General features: G+C 44.5%; 2 protein-coding genes across 2 annotated transcripts in view; one reads left to right on the forward strand and one right to left on the reverse strand.

Moving 5' to 3' along the window:
• Positions 1 to 10,563, forward strand: part of zbtb45 (zinc finger and BTB domain containing 45) — a 10,807-nt gene extending 244 nt beyond the window's left edge. Inside the window, exons 1-5 of the mRNA XM_023420713.2 lie at positions 1 to 1,103; positions 1,503 to 1,637; positions 4,174 to 4,314; positions 4,803 to 5,076; positions 6,201 to 10,563. The exon at positions 1 to 1,103 is cut by the window's left edge and continues 244 nt beyond it. Coding sequence (XP_023276481.1) covers positions 36 to 1,103; positions 1,503 to 1,637; positions 4,174 to 4,314; positions 4,803 to 5,076; positions 6,201 to 6,613 — 2,031 coding nt within the window. The 5' untranslated portion in view covers positions 1 to 35 and the 3' untranslated portion in view covers positions 6,614 to 10,563. The remainder of the gene's footprint in view (positions 1,104 to 1,502; positions 1,638 to 4,173; positions 4,315 to 4,802; positions 5,077 to 6,200) is intronic.
• A 2,034-nt stretch (positions 10,564 to 12,597) lies between these two features.
• dla (deltaA) lies at positions 12,598 to 19,513 on the reverse strand. The gene is made up of 11 exons (XM_023420709.2): positions 18,839 to 19,513; positions 18,373 to 18,675; positions 18,029 to 18,089; positions 17,671 to 17,928; positions 16,549 to 16,609; positions 16,306 to 16,436; positions 15,455 to 15,624; positions 14,916 to 15,132; positions 14,030 to 14,810; positions 13,815 to 13,923; positions 12,598 to 13,666 (listed from the first exon to the last, which is right to left on the reverse strand). The coding sequence occupies exons 1-11, from the start codon at positions 18,905 to 18,907 to the stop codon at positions 13,661 to 13,663; spliced, it is 2,166 nt and encodes a 721-aa protein (XP_023276477.1). The 5' UTR covers positions 18,908 to 19,513; the 3' UTR covers positions 12,598 to 13,660.
• Positions 19,514 to 20,000: the final 487 nt, after the last annotated feature.

Below are 20,000 nucleotides of genomic sequence, written 5' to 3' on the forward strand. Positions count from 1 at the left end.
CCCACCCCATCCCCAGTGACTCGCCCCCTCCCAACATGGCGTCCGGCACAGAAACCGTGCACTACATCCACCTTCACAACTCCAGCCAGTCAGTGCTGGAAGCCCTGCGCACGCAGCGGCGCGAGGGCCTCTTCTGTGATGTGACCGTGCGGATACATGACGCCTCACTACGTGCCCACGCCTGCGTCCTGGCAGCTGGTAGCCCCTTCTTCCAGGACAAGCTGCTGCTGGGTCACTCTGAAATCTCTGTGCCACCGCTGGTGCCCGCTGAAACCGTGAAGCAGCTCGTGGATTTCATGTACAGCGGCTCGCTGGTGGTGCTGCAGTCGCAGGCCCTTTGCATCCTCACCGCTGCCAGCATCCTGCAGATCAAGACGGTCATTGATGAGTGCACCCAGATAATCTCTCAGAGGAAGGCAGCGGCAGGGGCGGCGAGTGCAGCAGCAGCGGCGGCCGCGGCGGCAGCAGCGGCAGGAGGAGGGATGCTCGGAGGAGTTCTCCCTAAACAAGAAGAGCGTGGTGGGGGCAAAGGGAGAGAGAGTGGCGGCAGTGGAAGCTGTTCTGTCGGTGGAGCGAGTGGGGGTGGGGGTTACGCAAACTTCTCTAACTTCATGGCTGAATGCGGAGCAAGTAACATGGGTGGTGGGATGGGGGGTACCGGCGTTAGTGTCAGTGAGAGTGGCCCAGGCCCGATGGAGCAAGCTAACACCGTGAGTCTGATGGCGCTGGGCGACATGGGCCCCGGCTCCATGTGCGGTGACGGGATGGGCTCGGGGCCCGGCACAATCCTCATGAAGCAGAGCTCCAGCTGTACTCAGGACGTCAGGTACAAGCTCCGAGACCTGTTGGCACAGACGGCCAACGGAGCCAACACTAGTAGCACAGGGAACCTCTCAGCGGGCTGCAGCTCCGGTGTGGGCAGTGTGGACAGCATCGGCAGGGACAGCCTCCGCGGCAACACAACTGACCTCTCTGATGACCTGGTGGGGATGGACAGATACAGCGAGGAGGAGGACTTGGACGGGAGAGAGCGGGGAAGGGATGGAGACAGAGATAGGGGGGCGAGCCACAGCCGCAAGCAGAGGCAGCCGCTAAGACTCCAGGTAGGGGGATAAGGGGAAGGGTTGCCATGGTTACAGCTTTCAGGCATGCAGAGCTGCAACGGTTTGTTTTTTCTTTCTTTTTCTGCTTTTCCCTCTTCTCACACTGCATTGGCGTATATCGCTGAGATGTTTCTGCACTTTGCACAATTGAAGAGAAGCTCTCGTCTTAATTTCAGCAGTAATTGCCTTGTTGATATTCTATGGACTTCTGCATATTTACTGTACGTCATTAAACTTATTAGTACCTGCTTAAAGGGGCTGTAGCCGGGTCAATGCACCGTTGTTCTTGTAGATTATCTGCTGCCTTTTGGCTCCTGCTGCTGCTGCTGTTGTCATTGAAATTTCTCTACAACTTGGACTGATTGAAATGGATCCTTTTTTTTTTCCCTTTTTCTTCAGGTGCTGGGAGGAGAGGGAGTGGTGGTGAAAGATGAAGGGGTTCAGGACGCAGATGGGACCGTCTATGCCTTGGAGGACGGGAGAAGAGACGGAGAGCAGGAGGGCTCCCAGGAATCCATGGCCAGCTTTGGACAGGTGGGTAAAACTGCATCTGTGAGAGCTTTGGAAGAAAAAAAAGAGTTTGTAAAATGTAAAGCCATATTAGAGATGTAAAGCTTTTTTTTATGCAAAGAATTTTAATTTTTAATTTTAATATTAATTTAATTACATTGTTAAAATAATAATGTTTGCAGAAGAACTGCAGTCTGTATAAAACATTTTGCATATTTTAAGCGTTGAAGCCTTGATTTCAAGGTAATACCATGATGAACATTTTAACATTTTGCTTCAGAAGGAAACTTTTAAAATGACCTTTATTGTGTTGAATTCATGCTCTGCATTTTCTGTCACAATTCCTGAAGTAAGTGGAGGGAAAAAACATGGTGGAGCAGATTTATGCCGCAGCCTGCTGTACCCTGCAGACTACACAGGGAACATCTGCCACACAGTCAAAAGAATTCAGCATTGCCTGTCAGTTTCCTCCAAACTGCTGCAGAGTAAGTTACGATTGGAAATGAAACGATCTGCTCAGTTTAGGAGGTTAAGACGTTACGTTTTTCATGCAAAGAAAAAGTATGTGATCATCAATTTACCCAGCACAGCTTTAGATAATCAAATTCTCTGTCTTTCCGCAAGTTTTCCTCCGCTGCTCTTTAGTTCACATGAACATGATGTGAAGCAGTTTTCTGCAGTTTCTTACTCGGCATATCTCAGCGCAGGCTGTTTGCAAATTAACTGCTTACAGATCATTGTGTTGTGCTAGAGGTGTAATACATTTATAGCAAATGTGAAGTTTGATTCATTAGTGATCAATTTTGTGATACAAACATCTGTATCTTGATGCTCCTAAATTACTGATTTTTCTCTTTCTTTTATTTTTCCTTTTTTTTTTTTTTAGAAAACCTTTAAATAGCTTGAACATGACTCTTGTCAGTAATGCACCCAAGTCCTTACGGTAGATGCCAATGAAACTGTCAAAACCTAGTGACCTCTGAATAAAAGAGACTGGCACCAGAAATTATATTATTGTGATGAGTAACCGGCCGTTATTAAAACAGCATTATCTATTTATTCTAAAATGTAAAGTAACCACACCCTCTCGCATCTAAAGTTAATGTGTCATGAGTCACAGTTATTAGTCACTCACAATAAGATATTGAAAAGATTGAGGACCTTGCAGGGTCAGTACTTGCAAGACTAGATTCCTTTGAGATTATTTCCCATCGTGCTCCAGGTGGAAATTTACATGAAGAAAAACTTTTGTTTAGTTTTTTCCAGATAGGTTTTTTTCTTTAATTCTTTGAAATTCTACATTATTATTATTATTATTATTATTATTATTATTATTATTATTATTATAAAGTTAGTAACTCAAGAGTATAATTGTCATGATCTGCCCTTAAAATGTCTGTTTGGACTTTGAATTTATGATTTCCTGTTTTATTTTGAAATTATTTGTCCAACTACCCTTGTCTCCTTCATGTATTTAATGCCGGCCTTACACCAAACCACTCAGATTTTCGCGCCTCCATGCTCTCTATCAACTGAGTATAGTAATAGACAGTTTTCACATTTTAGAGATTTTGTCATTAAATATAAAAATATAAATAAAATAGATTCTGTTCAGACGTCTGATCTCGATCGGGAAAAGCCTAGGTTAATACAGATTGCAGTTGGATTGTGATTGGATTGGCCAGATTCCACCTGAAGGTGTTCTGGCCAGTAATCTGATCACTGCCAGATGTTAATCACATCTGTACAGCATTGGTATGATGTATGATGAAGTAACTCAATTTTCCAGATGTTTAATTAGGTCAATAAACCAAAAAACAGACATTTTTTAAATGAATTTCCAGCAAATATACCATATTATAACTCATGCTGCTATGTCGGTATCGAATTACATATAATTACGTATCTTTTATCTGTATTTTATCTGTATCCTCTTCCCAAAATGGTTGGTGAAACTCCCATCAGCCGGTCTAACAAATGGAAAGTTAGACTCATGTCAGGAGGGCCTTCTACTTTGTGTTAGACGAGTTCCAGTCATGTCGCTATTTGCTCTCAAATTACTTCCCCAGTCATACATCAAACTGTACTCAGAAATGTATGTAGTTTGACTCGTCAGACCACACCTCACAAATTTATCTGCAATGGGTGTGTACAGTTTGCCTAAATGAAAAGATTGTAAATGCATATAATGAGCGATGTAGTCTGCATATCTGCATATGAAAGAAGACAGAGGGCAGAGAGACTTGGTTCTTCACATATGCACACATTTGTGGAGCTGAACACATACAGTATGTTTCACCAGGGGACTTTACAAGCGCAGGGACAGGCAGGATTTACACTTTTGGAGCAGGTAAGCGTCTCAGTAAATGTCACTGGGAGAACTGAAGCCAAGGCTTAACAAGGAACTGTCTGGTTGCAGTTTTGTTTAGTTTTTTTCTTTCTTTTTTTTTTTTTTTTGTTTTTTCAGCTATCCTTGAACTGAAGCTAAAACATGAACGCCACCAGAATCTGAGATATGTGTGTCTTGATCTTTACCTCGGTCTGTTTTGTTTGTGTGCAGGATTTCTACGATGAGCAGGGGGTGTTTTCTGAGAGTTTCTGGCCCCAGAGCGAGCCTCCTCGGGCCATGGCTTTCAACCCCAGAGGAAGGGTCAACAAGCCTCTGACTCCGCCCCCAACCACGCAGTCCATCAACAACCAGGTCGGTCTCGTACATTACGTTTAACCTGTACTGCGGTCACCAAAATGTTGCTACAGAGCGGGTGTAAAGTTAAAAGATTGTCAGAGCGCTGACAAAGTATGTAACATACCATCTACAGAATGTCAAGTCAAGCGTCTTTTTCTAAACTCCAACCAACAGAGTTTGATTGACAGGTGTGACAGGTGTGACAAGTGTGGGCCCTCATTTGCATATAAGGTTTTACAGAGTAAAGGCGTATCCATGTGAAAAGGTAAATGCAAATGGCACTACTGTCACTGACGTTTACGTCATGTAATTCAGTTGCCAATGATAATATTTTTGAAATGTGAACAAAAGAACTCACACTCACAGACACACACACACACAGACACACACACACACACACACACACACACACACACACACACACACACACACACACACACACACATACACACACACACAGTTTGTAGTTTATTATTCTCACAATAATTGTTCTCCGTCCTCAGCTTCTGTTCCAGTACCCAGTGAGCCAGTCGCAGCCAGCTCCGTTCTACGTGGGCGGGCCCATGGGTGGGATTGACAGCATGGCGGGGACAGAGCCCAGTCAGCAGCCTCCGCCCCCGGCGCCGATGACCCCGGCCCCGCAGCCCTCCACCTCCACCTGCCCTGCAGGCCCCTCCCCTTCCTCCCAGGGATCTGAGACCTCGTTTGACTGCACGCACTGTGGCAAATCTTTACGTTCCAGGAAGAACTACAGCAAGCACATGTTCATCCACTCCGGTAAGGACACGCTCCTTTAAATCACTTGAACATCTCCCAATAATATCTTTGATATGAACAGAGGATGAGCGTCATGTGATGTGACGTGAAGGGGGTTTGTTTGCAGGGAAAAACCTGCAGAGAATCATCACCTATGTTGCAGCTCTGTCACTTTTTATTGCTTTGTTTTGGTGTTTAAAGCAGGTTCACTCACTGGTTTGGATCTGCTGTAGCAGCTAGAGGGAAGTGGTGGAGACCAAAAAAAAGAGCTAAAAGCAAAGTGAACATTAGACTTACATTCAGTGTCGCTCTCTGGCTGCTGGACGTGTGAATAGGCAGCTGGTTGGTGACTTATTAGCCACATTACAGCCATAATGTAATAATAAATTAAGACTGTGTGTCTGTCAGCTTGTTGTGGAGTTTTCTCTCCCCCAAGTGGCAAAAAAAAAAAAAATCAATGTGGCATTAATGCTCAGCTTTGAATCTCACACTTCTGATTAAGATGCTCTGAAATTTCAATCAATGATAATACTTCACGTGATTTATCCATTTGATTGTTAAAATTGTTTTTCTGTTGTTTTTTTTTTCTAAATTGATCCATTAAAAAGGACGAGGACGCCACCACTGTCTTAAAGTGCCGCTAATGTTTCAACTGTATTTATCTGAATTGCAGAGTTTCAGTTGTTAATTGATCTGAATGCTGATTCAAAGGAGGCCTTTCCTCTCTGTTAAAAAAATTGAAGGGAAAAGACTAAACACTTGGATTTGTTGTAAGAGAATGCAAATATCACCTGATTGTATTCTGCATTAGGACTGGCTGAGGTTGTGATATGGCAAATGCATGCAATACATAAAAGCTACATTAAACTGATGTTTAATGCCGTGAACTTTCTGTCGACACGAGACGAGATTCTTCTCATGTCTAAAATCAAAACGTTAAAAACTCATTTTGTTTGTTTGTTTGGAATCATTGATAATTACACAATATTAGCTGGAAATCAATACTGTAATGAAACGCTATGACGGCCCAGTGCTGCTCTTCACTTGAAGAAGGAAAAACAAAAAAGAAATTGTGAAGTAACAACACGTCTACTCTCTCTCTGTGTGTGTGTGTGTGTGTGTGTGTGTGTGTGTGTGTGTTCCAGGTCAGAAACCTCATCAGTGCTCCATCTGCTGGCGCTCCTTTTCCCTGCGCGACTACCTCCTCAAACACATGGTGGTGCACACCGGCGTCAGGGCCTTCCAGTGCTCCATGTGCGGCAAGCGCTTCACCCAGAAAAGCTCGCTCAATGTGCACATGCGCACCCACCGTGCCGAGCGCACCTTCCAGTGCAACGTGTGCCACCGGGCCTTCACACACCGCACCTTGCTGGAGCGCCATGCCCTGCAGCACGCCCACCACGCCCCCCAGGCCCAAGGCCAGGGGCGTGGAGCCGACATGACCTCACCTACCAAGCACAGTCCTCCGGCTCTGGGAGGGCCCTCAGGTATGGCTGGCGCGGCTGGCATGGTTGGCAGCATGGCCAACATGCCCAGCCACGGAGCTTCCTCCACCTAGAGAGAGAGGGATGGGGAGATATAGGGGAGATAAGGGGGGGAGGTCAGTGAGCCCACTCCTTATTTGGTCCTAACAGCCTTGTTGATGTTTTCTTCTGGTGGGAACAGCACTTACAGGTTCCCATTGTTTTAGCCTAACGCCACCTTTAATCAGGGTTCCTACACGGGGCTGGAAGGCCTTTTGAAGTTTGAAACTTGTGTAAATTCTTGAGGTGTTTTGGAATTGCACAAAAAGTTTAAAGGAAAAGTTTAGGGGAAAAAAAGTGTAGTTCCCTTTTACTGAAACCCATCTTATATAGTTGTGACCCTCCTTTCATTTCCCGTGTTGTGACATTTGTTGCCGTGACGACTAATCATAAGCTACAGAGCAACATCGCTAACAATCGCACATCTTGTTGAACAGCTGTTTAAAAATCCAGTCAAGTTTTTTTTTTTTCGGTGGAAAGAAGTTGTGGATTTGGAAACGGAGAGTGTGTAGGAACCCTGTTTCAAAGACGCCAGAGAGTCACCAAAGAGGTTAGGAAAACAGAGCGGGTTTGGGAGTGGAGGGAGGGAAAGGGGGGGGGGGTCGTAGGGTTACTAGTTGGAGGTGAGGGTGGGATGGGGATTTGGGTTATATGGAGATGCAAGTTGGGGAAATAAGGGGAAAGGATGGGCGTGTGGGGATGAGGATTCGCAGGATTTGATTCACCCTCAATTCATTTAATTCAGTTCCATCAGTTCTGTTCGGTGTGTGAACTTAAGTGGAGGCCGTGTCGTAGCAGAGCGGGTGAGAGAGATGTCGCCATGACTGATTCATTTTCAAAACTATTAAAGAATAATTTTTCTTTTAAATTGGGGAGAGGTTTTAATATTAGCTTTCTCTCCTCTCCTGTCCAGTAGTAGCTCAATAACCTTAGTTAGCTTAGCTGTCGTTAGCATGCTCAGATGAAGACAGAAGCCTCCAGAAAACGAGATCTCGTCTAACTGTAATGACAGCTTGTTATGTTGGCTGTGGTTTCTATCATCTTCTCTCTTGCAATTTTTAACCACCATAACTTAGGCCTGGAACGCACAGCGTGCGCGGCGGCTGCGTGATGTTGTGGTTTTCGTTTCAGCGCCCGTGTTAACAGCTTAGAGCGTCTCACACCTCGCCTCGGCTGTGTCGAGTGATGTGGAGATTCGATGTCTCGCCTGTATTTCACATGTGAAAAAGACCAGTTATACATGAAACAAAACTGACACCTCTCATGTGCGTATGTCCCTGCAAAGCTGCACTTAGAAAATAATGGCAGCAAGAGTAAGAAGTGTGAGAGTGTATCGCCTCATTGTGCATCAAGTGAAGCCTTCGAAATGTTACTCGTAAAAAATAAAGAGTTGATGAAGTGGAACAGCGGAGCACTTACATACGGAGCACTAGTGTTCTTTTCTTTTTATCCATTTTTATATCAAGTTTTCAGCTGATGTTGATGAATCCATACGAGGTCAATATAACGCTCCGGCTCAGCTTCAGGTGGTGGAAATTTATATGAAGACAGGTTTGCTAGAGTTAAAAATGTTGCACATATCCCACAGAGGCTCTACTCCACTTCATGAACGTAGGAAAACAGGAGACAATAAGAAAAAGAACCTGACTTTAGAGTTCTGATTATGAATTCATTATGACTGATGTCATATTCTCTCACAACGAAGAAAGAGGAAATTTAGCTTCTGAAAAAACCTTCAAAACCTCTTTGTTGTTAACAATAAAATAAAATAAATAATAATTATCAAGGTAGAACAAAAAAAAAATGCTCTTCCTGAATTAACTGAATTGAATGTGAATGGAGCCCAGCGCTATTCAGGGTGACAAAGAGGGTTGTTGATGAATGATTCGGTGAAGAAGGAAAGTAGTCCGAGCGGAGTGAGACTACAGCAGGGAGGGGAGGGAGGGAGAGGGAGGTGGTAGGAGGAGGAGGAGGAGGAGGAGGCGGCGTGACGCACAGCAGCGTGAATGAAATTCACCATCATCCATCAGACAGCTTTGTAACATTTTCCACAGGCGCCACCGGTCGGCCCCAGGATCATATACCTCGAACCAGGACGAGCCCCTGACGGCTCGGAGGGACACTATTTTCTCATTGGAAATGTTTGGGAAACATTTCAGCATGTTTTACACACACACACACACACTCACACACACCTACAATTACCTCGGTGGTCCAAAGACAGGCATTATGCTTCACATCTTTTAAGCTACATCAAACGAAGAAACAGTGAAAACTAAAGCTAAGATAGATCCATTTACTTTTCGAAAGCTTACTAAAGTACTTCTATGTAAAATTCCTGTACATCGCTATAACGCTCAGTTTGTTATTCGTTGCTCATGTGATTCTTTGATGCAGAAATACGGCAGAACATTAAAAAAAAAAAAAAAAAACTTTTAAAGTGAAAGAGCCATTCACAGGAAGTTAAACTTGGTTGAATAACTATGACAAATCAGTAACTTTTATCAGGATTTTTATTGAGTGTTTGGTTGTGTTTGTCTTTTGGGGCTCTGGTTAATAATAAATGGGAAGTGTTTGTTGCTTAAAAAAAACAATAAAAGCTTTTCTCGCAGCACTATTGAAAAAAAAAACAAACAAACTTTTTAACATTTTAGTAAAACTAAATTAATCATGAAAATGTACAATCACCCCCTACAAGTTTTGACAAAGTCAAACTCGTGATAATGTTGATTATCACATTAATATTTATTACAATTTGATCTCTATGCACAATTAAGTTTGCACATCCTGTTACTTAGACCTAGATGTTGTTGTCCCCTGAAATATTTGGCCTAAGATTGTTTTTGTTCCACTGTTTTGTTTTGTTTTTTTAACACCTAAAAGGTGATCTTAAAAAGACGTTACCTGTCCCAGCTTTTTGCTCATTCTCCTTAATGTTTGTCAGTCGAAGCATTAAATGATATTCAGTAGTTTACTTGAGCTTTGTAAGAGCCTTCTAATTGACACGATTTCCTAAGCGGACGTCCCTAAGACGCAAGACATGTTGTTGAGCTTGATAACTTTGCGAGTGATGAGATAATTTGACAAATAAAAAAAAAAAAAAAGAAAAAATCTCTTTAATCAAAACTTATTTTCATTTAAAAGAGTGAATCCAGCTGAGGTGCAGATTCAGATCCCGTCAGTCTGGACTTCACTATAAATATTGACATTAAATGTCCCATTTAAATGTGGAAAAAAAAACCTGCTTATTTACACGGAGCAGGCCTGGCAGCGTGTGTTCATTGGCCTCTGAACATCGCAAACGGATTTGCAGACTCGGTAGTTTTGTTTCTCCAGTGTTGTTGTGGATTTAAAAAAATAAAAAAAAATATTAAAAAAAAAGAAGAGTTTAAGAGGAACTGGATGAAAACTCCTCCAACTCACTGTTGGTTATAAGCTATATATAAATTTTAACGCCAAACCTTTGGTGCTTTTTTTTTTGGAAATATTTACCTCATTTGCCGGTTGCCAACACCATGCTGTGGTCTGGGTTTGGTAAATAAGCAGTGTTGAGCTGTTTCAGAGGTTTGATCTATCCTCAGCAGTGGAAGTGGTTTTGGTGCATTTTGTCTGAGGCGGACCCTTGTACAGTACTGTAATATGTGTGCTTTGAAGCCATGTCAGCGCATTGTAACGTACTGTGTTATGCTTTTTTTGTTTCCTGTTTTACTGGGAGGGAAGTTGATAATTGTTTTTCTACATTAATATTTCTTTAACAGATGTTAAATATGTCAGAAGAAGAAACAGTCATTTTATAAAAAAAAAAATAAAAAAAATCACTTGTCATCGTAAAACCGCATCTTTTATGTATAAAAAGACTAAAGGCATGATTTTAACTTTTTCTGAGAACTTAGATGTCGTACTCAATGAATTAATTGAATTTTAAAAATGAGTGATTTCAAAGATTTCTTTCTCCAAATAAAAAGTCTTCTATGGCACCAGGCCAGCTGTTCGTCATGGATCTCTATTTGTCTATTGACATTAAAGTGTGTGTGTGAGTGTGAGTGTGTGGTCTGGATATTGCTTAAGTTGTGGGGACATAAATCTGTTGACACAGTCACATTGTTATCTTCCTTATGGGGACAAGAAGGAAGTCCCAATAACATAAATCATTAAATTTCAAGGTGAAGATATTTTTTATGGTTAGTCTAAAGGTTAGGTTTGAGTAAGTAGTTATGGTTGAAGTTAAAGCTCCTCCAGTCTAAAGGTCTGTGTCCATGTGTAGTGTGATTATAGATCAGCTCTAGCTTCTATATTAATACTGTAAAAGTATCAAAGCCTCAGTCCACAGAGAAATGCACACAGCCTGTATTCAGAAACTGAGCCTTAAAACCAGCCGTCAGGACTTCTGGAACTTTGTGATGTCACAACAAAGCAGTCACCAAGCCCCGCCCACCTGGACCCACCATCCAAACCTTGCAGGATTTGGTTTCTCTGAGTGTTTTTACCTGAAATCTGCTATATTTTTTTATTGGATCTCTCAGAAAACAGTCAGCCAATCAGAAGAGAGGCTCAGAGCCTCCTCTCTTCTGAGTGGCTCATCAACCTGTTCCAGAGAGAAGTCTGAGAGAGATGTGAAACTACACTGAGATGGTTTTTGGTTCTTTAAACCACAAATATATCTTCTTATGGATCAACACTTCAAATAAAACACAGAAGTAGAAGAAATATGGAGCTTTGAGTCTCCAGGAAGTGTAAGTCAGTCTAAGGTCCTCTGAAGTCATGGACACACAAATGTGTTTGTGTGTTCGCAGCCTTTGTCAATACCGTGTTTTGGCAACTGCATCAAAAGGCACTGAGTGATTCATCCCGTCCGTCATGTTAAAGAATGTTGTTATTGATCTTTTTTCTTTTCTCGTTATCAAAGCTCTTGAGAAGCTGCTAAATTCTTCCATCTTGTTTCCTCCATTCCTCAAATTGATTGAATGCTTTTTTCAGTTGCTGCAGCAGTACTGTAGTTTCTTTGTCTGCATTCATCACTCAACACAAAAGTCCTCTAAGACGCTCCTCTTATCTCTGCCATTTCTCCAACTCCCAACAAATTTATCAGGAGGACAATATATAAAAGCTGTATTTTCTTGAAGGCCCATAGATAATCTTTTTTTTATGTGTGTGTGTGTGTGTGTGTGTGTGTGTCCTGCAGCTTGAGCCTTTGAAGGTCTGGCTGGTTCGTGGCTGAACTCTGGCCAGAAGGCATCTGTTACTCAACAACATCTGTTCCTGTTACTCTCTTTCTCCCAGCATGCCGAGGGACACGCAGGCTCTCCCAAGGGTGGCCTTTTGTGTGCCCCATTGTCAATTCCATCATTGTCTGCTGAATTCTGTTCCCATAATGCCACGGGGTTATAAACCCCAGCAGAGGCCAACTCTACCGGGCTGATGATTTACAGTTATTTGTGTCTAAACACAATCAGCGTCTTTGTGGGGCAATTAAGGAGGAAAACTGAGGGGGATTTAAAGAGGCGATAGTGAGGAACAGTGAAATGTAAATTCAGAAATGTAAAGTTTGTTTTTTTCCCTTTTCGCTTCATTCAGTTGCGACTTTTACTGCTGTGAAAAGAAAAAAAAAAGAAGCTTTAGTTGCTTTAGTTTATTAGTCGTGGAGAAGCCACTAAAGACGTCTGTGGTGGAAACAGGAAGGGAGGAAAACCAAAAACCCAAAGTGCTGGATGTCCAGTAGGCGTTTCTCCACATTGATCTGAATTTTAGAGCCATGAATTACCTGACTTGTTCTTTAGGAGGAGAAATAGGAGTGGTAAATCTAGCGTAGGGACATTGTTTTTTATGAATAGGCCCCCTCTCTCGTCTCCAGGGAGACACTTTCAACTTCTGGCAGTAGCCAACAGTGTCGGCATAGAAAAGCCCACTATGGGGTCGCCAGGGGAAGACAACAGATGTTACTGATTAACTTTGCTCACGGACCCCGAAAAAAGTGTTTTTCAGAGCACTTGCAGATGGACAAAACAAAAGTTGGACGCAATTAAAATTTCACGTTTAGCAATATTTATTTGGAAAAATAGTCTTGGCTAATTCCTTCATTCAAAAATGGTAAAGGAGACGGTAACATAACAATTTGTACAGTACAATCCCTCTTAAATAACATTTTCTTAAAAAAAAGTCCCATTGACCTGAAGTGCCTTTGCAAATATCATCAATAAAAAAAGCAACTTAAATAATCATAACAAACAATCACAAATATACAATACAAAATAAAAATAACACAAAATCATTAAATTAACTTAAATTAAATCATAATTTTAAATCATAACTTTTTTCTTGTTTTTGTTTTTCTTTATTTTACAAAAGGACAATCTGTATCAAAAAGCAACATTTTTTTTTTTTTTAATTAAGACAAACTTTTAATGTCCCAATGAAAAAAAAAAAAAGAAAGAAAGAAAAAAAAAAGAACAATACTATGTCATAAATGGTTTGGAGGGCTTAGGGAAGAAAACGCACTTCAGTTAAACACAGTGATCAAGTATACATACAGTCTTCACAGGTGTAGTGATGGGTGCACAGCCCATGTGAACAGCCTCGTGAAGAACAGGCCAGTATGGCCAAACATCCACCGTTTGATGCAGTTCCTGCGCTCAGCAACGGCGTGTGGGTTAGAGAAAAGGCCTGGGTGCAAATGTTGCAAAAACTAAACTCGTAGCATCGCGTGTTACCGCTACATGACGGCGTTCCTTAATATTTCTTCTTTTTTTTTTTTTTTTTTTTACCCCCCTACTCCCCGATAAAAGGCAGAACAGAAAGCTAAGTGGCAGTTTACTTTTTAACCGTAAACCATTTTTAAAAAAAAATTTATTTTAAATTTTTAATTCTTTTTTTTAAAACCCCGCCAGTTCTTATCCCACAGGCCGCCGCTGCCTGCGCTTAGTTTCCAGTAGAGAACCAGCTCACTCTGAATATCAGTTAAACGTCTCAGTATCAGCAGCAGTCTCAAGGCGGGACACCTCCCCCTAGGGTTAGAGCAGCATCTGAAGGAGTATAAAAACTCTCCCATAGAGCAAATGAGCAACGGGCAGCCCATTGGTGGCTCGTTACACCTGCAGACACAGAGAGACACAAAGGGTCAGTGTTTGTCGGCCAAATGACCACAGAGAGAGAGAGAGAGAGAGAGAGAGAGAGAGAGAGAGAGAGAGAGACGTGCTTTTACACTGGAAAATGAACGAAAACATAAAACACAAGACTCACCTCAGTTGCAATTATACATTCGTCCTTCTCTTCCGACATCACAAACACAGATTTGTACTTTGTGTCCGCACATGCAGACATTTCTGGGGCTTTCTTTTCTGATGCATCGCTTCAGGGGAGAAAGAAAAACAGACGTCAGCTTTCGTCATTCACAGCCTCAATATCGGGGGGGGGGGTTGTTTTTACTTTTAAGATTTTCAATAAGAAACATTTACCATTTTAAACGTTTGCTGCGCTTCTCCTCAAACTCAAATGAGTCCAGGGACTGGCACTTGTCCTCGCAGGCTGCCTCCAGCATGGCCTCTTTAGCCGCCTGCTCGTAGTTGACCTCGTGTACAAGGTTGTAGTCTGCAGGCGGATGGCGGCTCTTGTAGCCGCTTCTCCCCGGTGAAGACCCTTCATCGGGGTCACTGCTGCAGAAGTCCATCTTCTTGTTGATATTTTTGACACCTGGCGTCGGCATCACGCTGACCGCCAGGTCCCTGTCGCTGCGGTGACAGTTGTTAGTGAGGTTGTTTATTGTCTCTCCCTCACCGGCGGTTTCTATTTGACCGCCACGCTGGACTTTTGACCGGAAAAATCCAACAAGTACGGCACACCCTGCCAGAAGCAGGAGCACCAGGGCCACGCCGGACCCAACAGCCATCCAGGGAACTTCTGTCCCGCGGATGGCGGCGTGCTCTGGCAGCAGGAACTGGCAGTTTCGGCCACCGTAGCCAGGAACGCACGCGCAGACGTAGCGGTTGTTTCTTTCGTGGCAGGTGGCACCGTTGTGGCAAGGGTTGTGTTCACAGCGGCTGATGGGTGAGCTACAGTTGCGGCCAGTGTATCCCGGCGGGCAGATGCAGGTGTAGCCGTCTGGACCCTCCTGGCACGTCCCACCGTTCTGGCAGGGGTACGTCGAACACTCGTCCCCAGTTCGGTCGCAGTTCATGCCGGTGAAACCGTCTGGACACTGGCACAAGTACGAGTTGACAAGATCCACACAGCGAGCACCTGAGAACAGCGAGGAAGAGACATATGAGTGTTTGATCCATCAGGGCTCAGAGAAACAAACGTACACCTCTGCGAGGCTCGACGCGCTCAGAGGGATTGTCTCACCGTTGGAGCAGGGGCCGGAGGTGCAGTGGTCAATCTTCTTCTCGCAGTTGAACCCTGCGTATCCTGTGGGGCACTGGCAGAAGTAGCCTCCCTCGGGGTTGTCGGCACAGCGGCCACCGTTGGAGCAGGGCCCGTCTGCACACGTCATGGCGCTCAGCTCGCAGTTGTTGCCATAGAAACCGTGAGGACAAGTGCAGGTATATGTGTTTTCCAAATCCTGCGGGGAAAAAATAGAACAGGCTTGGCATCGAGATCTTTTCTTGCGACTGCAGCTGCTGCAGACACTTGTACACGTTTGAATGTCAGCATTCTGGACTCGATAGATTTGCTGTGTGACGTTTTAAATTTGTGGAAGCTCTTCTGGTTTAATGTGAAGTCTGGAGCGCAGAGAAACAGGGAAAGATGGACGAAAAGGAATAAAGGCATGTGACAAAAGGTGCCAAGCCACACAGAGAAACACAGCTGGCGCTGAGCCGCAGTCAACAGGACGTCTCTGTTCTTATTCCAAGTTGCTATAAGAAGACCAAAACAACACTCACAGTGCAGCTTCCTCCGTTGCGGCAGGGGTTTCCAGCGCATTCGTTGACCTGGATCTCACAGCTGGCCCCAGTGAAGCCGGGCCTGCAGGAACAGGTGTAGCTGCCCTGGCCAGTGTTGCTACAAGTGGCTCCATTCATGCAGGGCTTGTGGTGAGTGCAGTAGTTGAGATCTGGAAAGACACAGTTGCACATGTGGATTAGCCACAGCACAACACATGGCAGGACAACAGCAGCAGCGACAGAATGTCTTTGTGTCCTCTGGCACACTTGACTCTTTCTCTCCTTCCAGTGGTTTTTTTTTCTTTTTGTCTCCTGTCCTTCTGTTTATCTGGAGACAGCTGCTGCTCTGTTGTTGTTTCTGTACCAGAGTGTTGATGCTTTTATTTTGGTGTCTTAGTAACCTTGTTTCCTCTCACACATACGTCTCTTTACAAGCGTTTTACATTTACTGAAAAGTTTTCAATGCTGAAAGATCAGAAAGACTAAAACTTCTATCCCCCATCTGTGTCTTCTCACTCAGCCGGGTTGTGGTAAGTTTAAGCTGGAAAACATTTGGTGATTTGCAGGTTAAGAAATGTGCAGGTGCCTTGGCCAAAACTGGGCTGAATTAATTTACTACATTAACTTACAAAAGACTACATTTCAATATGTAGTGAGAACCTGCTTCACATTAAAACAAAGCCACTGAAATGCTGCAGAAACGGGTTTTGTGCATCTGGAAAAAACAAATCTAGATCAGCTCTGATCCGGACGCCCAGGCTTCTTTCCACCTGCAAATCACCCCCCAATCATCTCTTTCTCAATTTCTGTCTTTCCCACTTTCCCGCCTTGAACAGGATGAATCTCCTCACCTTGGTTGCAGAACAGCCCCCCCCAACCCTCCTGACAGTTGCACTGCCACGGCTGCTGGCAGGTCCCGTGGAGGCAGCCCGGGTAGCGGATGCACTCGTCGCAGTAGCGGCCTTTGAATCCCACTCTGCACCTGTTGTTGTTGTCCAATTAGGAGAGAGAACGCCGGTCAGTCCACTCACATTACACTCGTGTGTCCCACTAATTAATTAATGCCTCGGTGAACTGGTAAGAGGAAAACTCACTTGCACTCTCCGGGTTTCTCGCAGAAGCCGTGCTCCTCGTCGCAGCCCGGCAGACAAATCGCTGCAGGGGAAGAGAAAGAAAACACTTTTATTTTTCGAGACTGAAGAACAACACAACTCATAAACACTGCGACTTGGGTTTGTGCTCTTGAAGAAATCAAACTTATCACCTACACCTTCCTAAAGTCATTAAAATAGGAGAAAGGAGTTGGGGGGAGGGGGCGGGTGGGGGCTCCCAAAGCCATTAGCTGTTACCTTAAACTCAATCTCCTTATCACCGTGGAAGAATTTTCTGCTTAACATAGTTCAGAGACAAAGGAGGGAGTGTGTGTGTGTGTGTGTGTGTGTGTAGCAGAGTGTGCGCACACACACACACACACACACACAGACCCCCTTAACCCACCCCACCACCCTCTTTTTTTTCTTCTTCGCTGCGGGTCAAAACTCTTTTATTCATTCTGTGCTCACACACACACACACACACACACACACACACACACACACACACACACACACACACACACACTCCCCTTAATGTCTCGGATTGGGGCAGATAAGAGTGGACAGCTGGCGAGTGTGTTGCCAGTGCGCGACAGCTGCTCCATTGTCTCCTCTCTGCCGGCAGCTGCCCACTTCAAACAATACCTCCCCCGCCTCGGCCAATCAGCGCCCGGCCCACTCCGAGAGTAACGAATTGGAAGGTAGCATGTAAATTTATGGCACGCGTGAGATTATTCCCAAAAACTTTCCTTAGAATAAATCAAGTGGTCGTGTGTGTGTGTGTGTGTGTGTGTGTGTGTGTGTGTGTGTGTGTGTGTGTGAGATAGAGACAGAGAGGGAAAAGCAGGGAGGAGGAGGGTGCGTGTGGTGTTTACGCGCAAGTTGCCTTCTAACGGCACTCAGAGGATCTGATTATAACACATGAACTTTTTATATTTCACATTTCCTAAACTTACACAAAAAAATATTATCATAAAATGTCCTTTAATCTGTTTATATAAAGTTTAAATCGACTTTATGTTGTTTTATCTTTATGTCCCATTTAATTCTGCCTTACACTCTAACATTGTTCCAACACACTTGCACATGCTCCTCATAGAAAAACAAAGTCTCGTAACTCACGTTCAGTGCAGTACTGTCCCTTCCACCCGGCGTCGCACACAATCTCCCCGCGCTCTCCACAGGTGAAGTGTCCGAAGGCGTCATCTCTGGGCCGGCAGAACACCGAGCAGCCGTCCCCGTAGTAGTGCTCATCGCACACGAACCGGTACGAGTACTTGAGCTCCGTCCTGCCGCCGGTGTGCAGGTCCTGGGACCACTCCTCTCCCACCGTCAGATGCCTCTGGGTGGTCATGGTGCTGATAACACGGTCTGGGTTCTCTGAAGTGCGCGTGTGGAGGCAGAAGATGAGGGGTTAATGGGTGGGAAAGGTGCGTAAATGTGACAAAATTAGAAAAAGGGAAGGGTGTTTATTTCCTACCTGTGGAGAGGTCGTCTTTGGACTCGGTGTGTAATGCCTCAATGATCAGCGAGAAGGTCCCCTGGGAACACAAATGGCTTCATGAGACAGGTGGCCAGCGGAGATGCGGCGATAACATCAAGCAAAGGCCTGAGGCGATTGTGCCATACACTCAGTGTGCTGGATGCAAACTGCCTAACCCGATCCGCTGAAACTGAATACCTGTAAACTCTCTGTGCTCTCGCTCCTTAAGTTGTGGTTAGAAGTGGTGCCGCTGCGCGTTTTTACGCACGGATTTACCCTAAAGAAATGGCGCGATTTCGCTGCCTTTCATTTTCTACTGCGCTGACGTGAACTGTACTCACCGGCCACGTGAAGCCGAAGTTAATCCTGATGGGGTTAGTGAATGAACTCTCAGGGATGACCTCAGGGACCTGGAACGAGTTGGAGCCGAGGACGGGCGTCACGGCACCGCCGTAGGTGCACGGAGGCTCCGGAGAGGCGTTGGGCTGGTAGTGCTTGAGACAGATCCTGAAGAAGGTTTTACATTCGCACTGCTGCTGGAAGGACGAGGTCAGACCTCCTTTACAACAGTTCTTGTTGCCCTGTACTCCCTTCTTGTTTAGGAACTCCTGCAACTTCAGCTCAAAAACTCCCGAACAAAACCCCTGCGGAGGAAAGCAGCTTGTTATCATTAACCATACACACGGTGCCGCTTGTGTATGAGTGTGTTGTGGTAGCAGTGAGGGGAGGGAGGGAGAGGAGAGAGAGGGGGGTGGGGGGGGTGGTGATGGTTCATTGTTTGGAAGAAATAGAGATTCAATATCTTACCTGGCACAGCAACATGGACATGACGGCGAGAGTCAGCAGGATGACGCGCCCCATATTAAATAAATACATAATAAATAATAAATAAATAAAGTAAAAAGTCTCGGGGCTCGGCTGGTCCTCAGGGTGCCTCCTCCTGTTCAAACCCTCTGAGGAAGATGCATTGAGCACGTTTCTGTCGCCTCACGGGGGTTTTCTCATCAACTGCTGCCGCTGTCAGCCGCGCCGCTCTCACTCATGTCCCGAGGAACAGGAAGAAAAAAAAAAAAGGATAAATCCCAAACCTTAAAAAAAAAATAAAACCACAAAACAAGATATGTGAAGTTTTGAAAGAGAAGTCCTCCAGTTCCGTTAGAAAGCGTTAATCCAGTGCGTAAAGAGGAAAAAAAAAAAAAAAAAAAAAGATGGTTCCTTGTTTTGTTTGTTGAGAAAATGACAGATTTTAGGAAGTAGCTTTTCTTTTCTTTTTTCAGTGTGTGTGAAAGTCTTGGTCTAACCCAAGGACAGATTTGTCACTGGTCCAACATGCTTCCTTCTACTTCCCAATGTCTTTCCTCACTGTGAACTGTGCGTCTGTCTCCAGCCAAGGCCGCCTGCAGCCTGTTATATACGGCCTGACACATGCTATGGTAATAACATGCAAATGGTCACCCCCACCACCACCACCACCCCACCTCCCTCTCCGCCTCCCCCTCCTCCCCGACTTCACCTCCCAATCTGGCCCGGCTCTCCACAATGGGATCCCATGCAAGTGCCCCCCTAACAGCCTAAAGCAGCGCAGCACACACAGCATTAATATCCCAGCCCAAAATGGAGATGTGTGAAAGTATCTCCGCTCGAAGGAAGAAGAAGAAGAACAAGAACAAGAACAAGAACAAGAAGTGAAACTTGATGAGAAAAGTGCGAGTCGCGCACGTGGAGGACAAAAAAAAAAGAAAACACGAACACATCCCACGTTTTTTAAAGCTGACACTATTTTTTTTCTATCGGGGTTATTAAAGTCACAGGTTAAATTGAGCATTGTTGAAGCTGGAGACTTCAAATTCACAGGATTTAAACGAAGTAAAATAAACTTTTTCTTGTTGCCTTGAGACCACAACCCCCCCACCCCCCTCCTGTACATTACACTCTGATTAAAGTGTTTCAGTCGAATGAGGAGCACGGT

Source organism: Seriola lalandi, unplaced genomic scaffold (assembly GCF_002814215.2).
Source record: "Seriola lalandi dorsalis isolate HSWRI2012SDOR001 ecotype SW California unplaced genomic scaffold, Sedor1 jcf7180002054656, whole genome shotgun sequence".
NCBI lineage: Eukaryota > Metazoa > Chordata > Actinopteri > Carangiformes > Carangidae > Seriola > Seriola lalandi.

Bases quoted from the DNA above. Each gene is read 5' to 3' on its own strand.
- dla (XM_023420709.2), bottom strand. From the start codon at position 18,907: ATGTATTTATTTAATATGGGGCGCGTCATCCTGCTGACTCTCGCCGTC. The intron at 17,929-18,028 runs GTAGGAAATAAA...CGCGCACTTCAG, and splicing joins CAAAGACGACCTCTCCACAG to AGAACCCAGACCGTGTTATC. The intron at 16,610-17,670 runs GTGAGTTACGAG...CTTCCCCTGCAG, and splicing joins GGGACAGTACTGCACTGAAC to CGATTTGTCTGCCGGGCTGC.